General features: G+C 41.4%; 1 protein-coding gene across 1 annotated transcript in view; it reads right to left on the bottom strand.

Annotated features, from left to right (window-relative positions):
* Window positions 1-279: 279 nt before the first annotated feature.
* Window positions 280-12,033, bottom strand: part of LOC139218726 (ephrin-A5b-like) — a 63,800-nt gene continuing 52,046 nt past the window's right edge. The window contains exons 2-5 of the mRNA XM_070850396.1: window positions 10,212-10,504; window positions 3,243-3,308; window positions 3,027-3,107; window positions 280-2,182 (exon numbers count right to left, since the gene is read on the bottom strand). Of these exons, the coding sequence (XP_070706497.1) occupies window positions 2,058-2,182; window positions 3,027-3,107; window positions 3,243-3,308; window positions 10,212-10,504 (565 nt within the window). The 3' untranslated portion in view covers window positions 280-2,057. The remainder of the gene's footprint in view (window positions 2,183-3,026; window positions 3,108-3,242; window positions 3,309-10,211; window positions 10,505-12,033) is intronic.

Below are 12,033 nucleotides of genomic sequence, written 5' to 3'. Positions count from 1 at the left end.
AAGCTTTGGTGAGCAGGCATGTGGAGAATGGGGGACGTGGCGGAGGGAAAGGGGGGTGTCTGATTGCGCAGTGCACTTGTTTGGCAAATGGAGATGGGATCGCAAACGGGTTACTTCAAATTAAGGAGCAGGGTCACTTGTGCTGATTACCAGTGATGATCATCACCACGCAGACGTGCCACTCCAACAGGTCACCTCCTGTTGATGCACAGTAGGGTGCATTTTAGGTCTCACCTTCTATAACAATTTTATTCGTATTCTTACAGGGAATAACGGCCAAAGTCTCTTTCTATACTGCGTATAAATTTGAACCAATCGGCCCAAGCCTAGTGGAAAAGATATGTTTACCGCATGTACCTGCTTCACAACATGACTATTGATCTCAGCAGGAGCACTACAAAGCTTCAGATGATGCTGTCCTACTCTTTCCCCTCTCAGGTCTACTGTGGTAACAGAACACCTCGCCCTGTTTATTCCATCTCTCCTGGTGGTCGATTTTTCATTCCAGAAATAACCGGTACGAGGGTGCCCCCGGTGTATTTTCTGTACAGACGGCACTTTACACGACATCAAAGAGAGCAACTGAATCATACACATCCCCCTGCCCCACACACACACTACTACCACCTGCTCTGCAACTCAGTCACTGTCTCACTGAAACATCTTTAGCCACAGAAAACTTGTGCTGCTTTATTCGAGGAAGAGTAACTCTCCCCGATTTAAAAAAAACTTTTTTTTTTTTTAAAACCTCATGTTAGGCATGGACACATCCCTGAACTTTGTCTCTATATACAATTGTTGTGTTATGACAGTGAATCACAAAAGCAATAGTGTAATAGTAAAACTACATTGGTGACATTTTTAATGACAAGTTCGAAAAACACAAGTATTCTACGATTTCTACACCCTGATAGCACATCAGACTTTTTTTTTCTTCCTGGACTTTGTTAAAAACAATTAAAAAACCATCAACGATCAATCCAAGCAGATACATAACCTGTACTCAGTGTTTTCATATGATTGTATCAAATAAACTGCGTGTAATATGAAGTAACTTAATGCGGAAGTGTAGTTGTTTTTTATTGCCTTTCTACTGTACTTACAGACTGAACCAGAACAGAATAAAAGCACAAGGACTTCACAATAAATAGGAAAATACATTTTGCCTGGCAAAATACCGCATCAACTTCTACACTCCGTTCAAATATTTTACTGTACACCCGTGTTGGCTGCTACAATTGAATTACGTGATTTATAAAAAAACAAAAACAAACACATTAATTGATCATTAAATCGCCCCTATCCAAACACTAAAAGATGAGTGCTTCTTTAGATTTTCTTTTTTTACTCTCAACAAGGGTCCTCCACAGTCTGGGACGATGCATCCAACTCCTTTTTAACCTGAGAGGAAGGTTAAGTCATCAAAGGCCCGCCCCTTACCACCGCGCCCTTGGCAACAGTCTCCTAGCAACAACATCCTCCTTGTTTTCTTTTTCCATTTGCCTGAATATGATGTGTCGCTCTAAGATTTGCTTCGAAACCTCTTCCACTTTGACGTGAGATTTAATCATGTTACATGTCAGGGGTTATGTGATGTTTTCCTGAACACAAAAAATGTTAAAAGTCTGTAAACTTTTGAGGGATCCTGCTGTGCTTCTTCGCCATTCAAGCTAAAGAGTGTACTGATTGTATTGTCTGTATTCTGTGTGTGTATATGTTTAGAAGCATGTATGTGTGCTTGTCTTTAACACAGAGAAATGTTTAAATATCTGCATACTGTGAATGGTAGCGAGGTGAACAGCTAAGAGACTTCAGCTCTTCCACCACGGGGCGCCTCGACCATGAGCACCCACCAGAAAGTCAAGAATCACACTAGTTGGCAAGTCAAAAAAACAACTAAGGCTTCAGTGTCGAAGTCCCTTCCCCTCTCTTTTCACATAGAGAGATTGTCAGTGTTTTGTTTTAAAAAGTGCTCCTTAAAGGGGAGGGGTTGCAGGGTAGGGCGGCCTGTGGTCCAATCAGGACAGTCCATTCCTGGGGAGTCCTCAGACTGGGCGCTATAAGGCCAAGATGGCAGCCAGGAGTGTGAGGGCGGAGCTGAGCAGGAGGACTGAAGTCTGGCGCTGACCAACGGAGTTCACGTCCCTCCGAGCCGGCTCTGGTGACTCCGGACCGATCCCGTCTGAAGACAAAGATGAACATTAATGAGTAAAAGAGCTCAAATACCATAAAGTGATTTCTCATAATGACAGTGTGAGCAGGACTGTTCACACGCCCCCTTTCACATATTCAGGAATTATATCCAAACTCATGGCCGTGTGTCCAAATATACACAGTGCTTATTCCTGAATACAATTTTGATACTTCATTTTTATATTTAAACATGCTTCTTCTCTTTCTTGCTGAGAGTTATTTATAGTTCAGTTTTTGTAGTGATTGATGAAACTTTTATATCTCTTTGATAAATATGAAGCTACAACCCAGGTGATGGTTAGCTTCGCTTAGCAGACTAAGAAGACTGGAAATGACTATTTGTGGATTTACAGTGGGGTTATGTCTGGGTCTACTTATTGGCAGTGACTCTCTGACCAGCAGCAGCTCCGGGAAGTCACTGCACCCTGCCAAGAAATAATCCCGTTCATAATGCTGCTTAAACCACAATTTGTCGCTTTGAAACTTCAGTTTATGCAGAGATTTAAAAAAAATCAGTGAACGTGCTAATTAGAGAGATTAAGAGCTGCTGCTAGGCAGGTTATTTTACCATTGGACAGAGCTATAGCTTTACATTTAGCACACACACACACGAGAGTGGCATCGATCTTCAGATAATATCTGCAGATTATATACTGGTTACAAAGACTGGAAGTTCATCACCGTATTTAACTCTGTTGTCTGCATCAAAAAAAAATATTGTTCTATGAAATTTCATTACATTTTTTATTTGTATTTAGTTTGAATTCTCTAACACAAGCACACACACACACACACACATACACAAGCATTATGGACTGTGTATTCACACCAACCTCTGGGCTCTAAGGAGTTGTGACTGTTGTCATCAAAATCGACTCCTTCCTGCACGCTCCCAGAGTTTTTCACACAATTGTCTTGGGGAAACAAAGAGGAGAGAGGATATGTGAAGATTAGAGAACTTGAACGTCACTCGTCCTCAGCCTGATCACAAGCTGCTGCACAGCAGAATGGAAAACTGGGCAGAGTAGACACAACAATGTGTGACTCACTCTGAGGCCTGACGAAGACTTTGAGTCGAAGGCAGGTCTTTCTTCCCTTGTCGTCAGTGATGGAGGCTGTGGAAACATCGCACAAGAGTTGAGAAGAAAACACTTTTTACGTACACTTCCTTGATCTGATTTGGGCAGCGTGATTATGGTATAAAATGGCAGTCGTCATAATGAGATCATGATGAGTAATCCATCTTTGGAAACAAAACTATTTTGTCGGAAAAAGTGGAATCAGCACACTGTATCTCCATATTTACTTTATAAACACACATGTACCTCATCACTGGACAAAAAGTGTGATTATCTCATCTTATATTTCCCAAAGTGATGTATTGAAAAAAGTAAAGTAATCAGTAAAAACTCAAGTATTGTCAAAAGTGTCCAAAATCTGCTGTATATGTTGTATCAATAATCTATAATCACAGGTATTGTTATGTCATTACTTGTCCCTGTCACCTCCTGTCCGTTTAACTATATTATGAATAAAATCCAAATCTTGAAACACTACACGTTGGACCTGATGTCATAGATGTCCCCTTGGCAATGTCCTGACAAGAATCTATGACTCTGTGGTCACTTAACCTCACATCTCCAAAAGCAAAATGATAGTGCCGTCTGATTCCTGCATACGTTTAATGGTCTTAGCTCTGCAAACCCACTCAACATTCTCTCCTCACATTCACTCCACAGTTCCACCTGAGACCTCTTCACTGTCTAAAACCATAAACATCAGCTAAGCAGGAGAAACGAACAATCTGACGAGGTTTTCATCAGACGAACTCAACACTTCTCTCCTTTAAATACCGTCTGAAGAGCTTTATTTGCCTTCTTAGCTTCCCTCTCATCCTGATGCTCCATGTTCTATTATACGAAACAACTCAATGTCACCCTCATATTTTAAAGTCCAATTTGGCCAGGGGCACTCATTCCTGCAGATGTGTGGCGCGCTGTTACGCTCACCTACAAAACCTCATTTCCTCTCTTTCCAGATTGTGAAAGGCAATCATAAAAAACTTTTTTTGGGTGTTTGCTGTGATTGTTTTGCAGAGACAACAAAACTAATTAGTTTTCAAGTAGTGCTGCTGGAGACCAAGTCTCTAATAGAGCGCTGAGGGTGTCTCCAGCTGAGACGAATGACTTTAACTTCTGTCTGCACTTTTATCATGAATATTTTCATGTTTTGTCTGGTCTCATGTTCATCCCACAATAGCTTTTCTCTGTTCATTTGCTGCCAAGTCTCTCAAACACACACTCAACCTTGAGTGTCTTTGAATATTTGTGACGTGTGTTGGGTATGTATGCATGCACGTATGTAGTTGTGGTTTCGCGGGTATGTGCATCTGTGCCTAAACGTGTCCATAGTTTGTCCACAGACCCTCGTCTATCCTTTCACCCAGACGCTCTGCGTGATGGATTCTGTCTCAGCGGTGAATTCCTGATAAAAGTAAACCAAGTCAGTGTTTCCACTGTCGCAGATGACTCAGGCTCTTATTTCAAAAGGCATTTTATCAGATACCGTGCGGCTGGGAGAGGAGATAAAAATCATCTTTAAAATTTCACAATGAGAGGAATATTGGAAGTCAAGCAGCAGAGGGAGGAAATAAACGAGAGAGAAACGGTGTCAATCATGCTGCTTCTGTCTGTGTCAGCGGGTATCGAGTAACTTACCTCACACTCGGACGGTGGCTGGAACAGACGGGGGAACTCACTGTCTCAGTTTCTGTCTTTGAACTAGACTGGCCAAAGCCTTTTTCTATATTTCCCTGACTGTCTGTATCTCTCTCTACGTTGTTTAACTCCTATAAAAAGTGTACTTTGTACTGCACTCTTGCACGAACGTCTTGTGGGACACATATAAAGACCCATTATAGGTCAAAAGAAAGAAACCATTGTTCCACGCTCCTATTTCAGATGGTTTATTAACCTTTATCAATTTATTCAAATTAGGGCTGTAACTAACAACTATTTTGATTTAGTCTATTAAATGTCAGAAAGTAGTAAAAAATCCAAGGTGATGTCCTTAAATTGCATATTTTATCTGACCAATTGCCTCTAAGCTAAACATATTTAGATAAAAACACAAAATTTGGGGAATTCAGAATTTTGGCTCAATACAAAATGACTAAATAGCTGATTAACTTTCTTGTTTTCTCTACTTTTTGTGATGAACATTTCTATTTGGATGTTTTTCAAGGACTATATTACTGTACCAGCCAGGGAACATTTTTACCACAGTCACCATATTAGTGAGCAAGATATATTAAACTGTAGGTAACCATAGCAACAATACAGATGCCTCGCTCTACACTGCAATTAGCTCACAGCTGAAACAGACAGCCTCATCTGACTGAATATGCTAGATGGCAATGTAATGACGTCGCAGTTATCTGCTGGCTTAACAAACAAGCTGTTCTCATTATGTTTATATAGCTATTTGCTCTTAATATTCAAAAACAAGTAGAGAAAATCAAAACCGTGTAGAGATGGAGTTACCTCTGAAAGTTTTGTGACCGATCAGTGTAAAATGTTGCTGTGCATGATGAAGTTATAATTTACAAAAACAATGTCATAAGTTGTCCAGATTCTAGACTTTCCATAGGTGTAGCAAGCAAATCTGTTGGCCAATCAGCAGTGGATATCCACAGAAAGGAAAAATGCAGTGTTTGAGGTAAAAGGCCAAATTAAAAGTATAAAACCACTCCTGCATGAAATGCTTTTTAGATCTGAGGAAGATCCTTTATCCTCTGTCTTGTCTTCAAGCTGCAGATGTGAACAGTGTACAGAATCTTTTCTTCCTTCTCTCTCCATTTTTCTACCATTTCTCGCTCTCGCTCCTTATCTTTCTCAGTCACATTGTCTTTCTCTCGTCTCACTTCCTCACCCTCTATTTCTCCCCATACTACCATTCCTTCACAGATTCCAACACACACATAATTACCTAACTGTCTCTCTCCCTCTCTCTCATGTCTACCACTCAGAGGTCAGAGTCTGGGTTTTCTATCCTCGAGCAACACAGCCGTGCTTCACCGCGGTTGTAACTCCAGCTCTGCCTGCAACTCTAGACCCAGAGTTAGTCGGGTCATTCGGCTGCCGCCTCACCATGACAACAGTACGATGGTAAAGCTCCCAGTCACACGCTCAGGCACATGTTACACATTCAGTCATGTGCGGTGGGACTCGTGATCGACACGATCGCACATTTGGGACTGGCAACACATATCACAGATCACTAAACCGGCTGGGGTGCCTTGTAAGGCCAGGCTTTGGTGCGACTGTCAGGTGAATTAGACAGATCCTGAAATAAATACTGCAGGATCAGATGTTTTTCTTGTGATGATCAGTTTATCTTGGGGAACAAAGCCCTTTGTCTTTGCTTCAGCCATGAGAAGCTAAAGGGAAACTGTTGGGGCTCTGTGTTGGCAGGATTCATGTCATTATCAATGTAGATCTGCGCTGGCTGTACAGAGCGGGACCCGGGCGTTTGAAGCGAGAGGGCTTTACAGGGAGACAGTCATCTCTCTCACACGGAGAGAGCCAGACTCTCAACTGTCTCCTCTGAAAATTGGATTTCTATCCCCTGAGATTAAGATCAGGCTTTCCCCGCTCCACTGAGGCTCTATTAGAAAAACATGCCGCCCTCTGAGGCCAAGAGAAGCTTGCAGTGCAGACCTCGTCGTCATCTCTATGACCTTTGACCTTCTAGGACCAGCCACAATACTGAACCCACACCAGGGCGGCTTTCCTTTGGGTGTTTGTCTGTCTGCCAGACGGGCAGGCCCTTAGCCAACTGCAGGTGTCATCTATATGATTTGGCCCCACCCCGCTTCCACCCTGCCTGGGGCGAATGATCATCACCACAGAGGAGGACAAAGGAGTGCCTGTCTTCACTGAGACAAGCAGACATGAACCCCCCCCTTCAATGTGTCATTTACATGGCCATTTAGCAGATTCCCAAACCATATTATATGTACTACACTGGTATTAGCTATCAGCTATTGTTAGGCTTTGTTAGAGCATGACACTGTCAACATGCAATATGACACCTACAACAGCAACTGATAAAGCATAGTTTACTGTACCGCAACAGCAATTCTTGATTTGGATAATGCTGCTGGGAAAAAACAAGGATCCGTCTGGAAAAATGTGTTTTTCAGGTATGATGGCAAAGTTTCTTTTCTTACTGACGTCAACTTAAGTTTCAAGGCTCCAAGAGAGTCATTGAGATTATAGTATGGTATAGTATTTTAGTAAATAATGATATATTCTAAGCATTAAATTAAGATAAAGAAAACTTAGCCCTGTTTTTTTTGGTAGAGACAGTGTTAGCTGACTGGCAGTGTGAACACCACGAGGCTTGCAAGAACATGAAACTACAAAAGACAAACAACTGCATTAGAAAATCTTGTTCTTTGAATGTTTTTTCTACCAAACAAGTTTTCTTTCGCCCTAACTATACCTTTTGACTTTTTTTATCATTCACCGTGCCTAAAATTCTGTTAACAGTGAGATAAAGTAAAGGATTACACTGTATAGAGGCTTAATAAAACATTCAGCAACTTATTGCTGCACTAATCAATACTTCTGTATAACAGTGGATCAAGTTACTATATGTAAAGTGAAAGGGGTCACTTGTAATTATCACCTAATGTGCAGTTCTCCTTAGCTCTGTAGAGTATTTTAGCCTCTTTTAGTTAATAATGTAGCTTTTGTCAAAAATGACGTTGAAATAATTGTATTGCTAATGGCAACAGCATAAATCTATAGGGTTACAGAATACAGAGGTTACCATTCAAATGGAAATGTATTAGTGTCCATAAAGCTCTTCTTTCCTTCTATACAATGTGAATGAAAATATCAGTATTATGTGGAAAGTTCTGACTATAATGCCTTGGTATTTTCCCAGAGGTGTCTTTGTCTTTTGTTATTTCATCCCGTGCTCAGATCCCGTGTTCTCAGAGGGGGAAAAAGTGTCCTTACTGAACAAGGATCTGATGGATGAGTCACGAATTTGAGTCAGCCAGAGATATGTCCATATGGCCTGGAAATGCTCAAAGCCATATGGACTGTCTATCTGCCTTTCTCTTTCTCTCTGGATGATCAATCATCATCAAAGTCTACAAGAACTTCACTAAATTTCACATCAACCAGAGCCAACTGAACAAAAAAAGCAGAATCAGGCAGTCTATGATTTTTCTTATCGACATCCAAGGAATTGCAACAACATCAACAGTTCTCTGGCACGACTAACACACCACAACTTCCCCAAACAATACAGTCAGATTTATTCATCAGAGTTAAGCAGACTAGCCAATGGACACAGAAATCCAACAGAAACATCTAGTGATGGGTAATACATCACAATGCAAAATACTGCAACAAAAAAGCTAATTCACATTTGGTTGAACTCAGATGAGGTCAGTCTTGATGATCTTGCGTTCCCTGATGCTCACCTGTAGCACCGTCCAAGATCAGTGAAGCAAAGACAAAAATCTTGTCACTATCCAAGCTTCTTAATTATGAAGAATCTTCCTTGAATCTACTGAATTCCACTGATATTCATTTTGGTGGTCAAAGGTCAACTCCTTTTTGGACATAGCTCAAGAATTCAAATGGTCGACTATTTGACGATTTGATCTAAGGAGCCTGATTTGACTGCCAATCTCACATTCAAGTCGCCACATTTGAATCATCACTCTCCGCTGTGCATTTTCGGGGGAGCGCCTGGCGTTTTCAGCTGGGAAAAAAACACTTCACCATAGCTGTGTTCACGCTGTACATCTCCGCTCTGTTCAGTGCTATGAGTAGTGCTGTGCCCCGCTCTGAACCACGCTTAAGGCGTCACTGTATCACCTGACCCCTTGACTGGGGGCGACGGGGTCATACAACTACGAGACGGTAATTCTAGTCCAAAATGTTTCAAGATGGAATTTAAGGGGGCAATTGGGGTTCAAAGGCTTAAAACTGTGGCCAGCTGACAGATACCTGATTTGCAATTTAATAGAAATGTCCTCTGAGATTGGTCAGATGAGCCAAACTGTCTATTTCTTAGTGAATTGAGAGTCTCAGGCAGCTTTCTGAAACACCTGCTCTGAGTCTGGAGGCAACGTTGAAATATGGAGAAAATATACTTCTCCAATCCAGTCACCAGTGTACTTGGATTTGATATCTTTATTATGTACTTTGTTGCAATTCCAAGTCTGTGCTGTCTTTTCACTGACTTATTCACTTACTACTGGTTTCTGTTAACTATGAAGTACCTCAGACTGATTGATGTCGGCTAAATACCAAAAGACCTAACATGGAGCGCAGTGTATCTCATTTGGTCCTCTCCTCTGCTCCTTCTGCAGGGCACTGACTTCACTTATGAAAACACAACTTCCCAGTTGTTTGTTTTCACGCGTCTTCTCACGAGGAGGAGAAAGCTGAGCTCAGCCAGTCAGCAGCAAAAGACACTTCAGATGAGACCTCTGGCTCGTGTTTTGGCTTGGCCCTCATTCCAAGGACTTGCAAAGCAAAACCTGAACATTGCTGCTGTCTTATTGCAACATGCCAACATGAAAATGGTATTGATCTTCTTATATAACTGCCAATTAAAGCTGGGTATCATTGCAAATCTTTCTATACTGGTGCTGATATGACTGTATGATGATGAAGATGAATTTTTTGAGTTCATGATGTGAACAGTTTTCGTTTTTTCATTGAAATAATGATAAATGTGGTTTAAACAAAAGCAGCTGTACAAGAACTTTGAAAGAGAATGAGGTGTAACATTTGTTTTAACTTAAATTAGTAATTATCTTATCAAACAAAAAGTAAAAAAAAAAAAAAAGAGAGTCTGAGCAAATATTCATTGACAGCTTTCAGTCCTTGACAGTTTGATAGCCTTCAAAGCAATATGGACACATTCCTGTTGATATCAGAATTACAAATACGTCTGTAAATAATACAGGGATGTAAGCACATACTCACAGATATAATAATACTCTCTGCCAGGGCGAAACTCGAAGCCTAAAGAGAATGGAGTAAAGAGCTGGAACTTCTCTGAGAACTTTAGTGGTCCATTTGGCGAGACAGGCCTGTTGCACTCCCATCGTTTGAAGCCCTTGGCCGTGTGGTCGCAGGAGCTATAGCCATCATAGTTCACCATGTAGAGGATGTAGCGCTCAGCCCGCTCGTCAGAGACGGGGCTGATGTAGTGTGGACAGTAGACGTCAAGGTAGTCATTGATGCAAACATCGATGTGATAATCACCCCGGTAAAACCTGGAGGAGAGAGAAAAGAGAGGAAATGTGAATATATCCAGAGTTGTTGGTACAGAAAAGCATTAAATCTCTCAGTTGCAAGTGGTTCAGGTCTGTGAATGCTGGCTGTTGGAATAACATTTAAAGTATTTGGTTTTAAAGCTGTGCTTTTTTCTTTTTTCTTTTCAACACATCTGACACCAAGTTACTTCAATGCACAGACCTTATAATCAAATATTCTGCCTCTTCCTTCAACTATTTTTTTCAATTTTTCTGGGGTTTTATCTGGTCAAAGCTTTCAATTTGAGATCATTTTTTCATGTCCCGAGTCAAATCTTTAAGGGGTCTCAAGTAAGAGAAGTCTTAAGTCTTTATATTTGTCACTTAATGGAGCACAATGGAGTTTTTGCCCATTAGCAGCGCTATGGAACAATGTCTTTATGTATGTATCCCCGTCCTGGTACACACAAGCTTGTGGGTGATGCGATACACATTCCTTACAATGGTTTCACACATTTTCATACATTTTCTGTATGACAGCAACAAAACTAATGATTAATCGATTATTGGTAAGGTGATTGTTCTGCATGTTTAAATGCAAGGATAATTCCCTCAAGTGTATTATACAGGATCTTGACCTTTATGTACCCAATAGAAAATATGCTGAGGATGCGTGCTCTCCCTGCAGCAGCCTGCTTTTTGTTTTGTACACACTTCACATTCAGATCCCTTGAAGCAGCACCTTGCTGAAGGGTACATTGGTAGCAGCTGTTTTAATGGGGAGATAGTTTCTCCTTGATTTGTTTGGGGAGTCTCTTGCCATCATGCGCCTCGATGATTTGTTCTCAAAAGAGTTATGAGTACTCCAACACCTGATGACAAGAGATGATAGTTTGGGTGTCTTAGCGAGGCCACAGCTGAAGAAAAAGTTACCACATGTGCTCGGAACCTGAGGCCTGCCTGTGAGAGACACATCCAGTCTCCTCTGGTTTTGTTTACAGGATCTCATCATGTCAGTCTCAATCATCCCGAGCATCTCGTGAGAGTCAGCCGAATCCCTCTGCAACACATCCGCCTTCAGCAGAAACCTCGTACGACACACACTAGTCAGTCCTAAGCCATATATCAATGTTAGTGCTCAGCAGCGATGACTTATGCCGGTGCTGAAATTAAAGTCCCCTAGCGTTACAGGGCTAATCCCCTGGTTAGCATGTGACTTTAGCAGCTTTAAGAGGATCCCTCTGTAGAATGAGATTTTCATTAGCCCAATATGACAGCTTGATATAGGAGCCCCTTGTGGAATCTCCAGGTCTGGGAAAATGAGGCCTGTTTTCAAGCCTCGCCTTGAAACAGCCCCAAGATTTTTTGTCTGTTGTTTATTGTAAACCGAGTGGACAGGACAAGAGGGAAAAAATAGTGCAGCGGCGAGATATGCCAGGTATTCATTCCTGACGAGGGTGATTGGAAACACATATTCCCATAGGCGCTGTATAAGGTTGCATTTCTGAGGCTTTTAGCAGAGACAGATTAGTCTTGGACAGCCGGCTGGT

This window comes from Pempheris klunzingeri, chromosome 19, assembly GCF_042242105.1.
Source record: "Pempheris klunzingeri isolate RE-2024b chromosome 19, fPemKlu1.hap1, whole genome shotgun sequence".
In the NCBI taxonomy this organism is placed as follows: Eukaryota; Metazoa; Chordata; class Actinopteri; order Acropomatiformes; family Pempheridae; genus Pempheris; species Pempheris klunzingeri.
The sequence above is the reverse complement of the archived record's forward strand: the minus strand, read 5'-3'. Positions and strand labels throughout refer to the sequence as shown.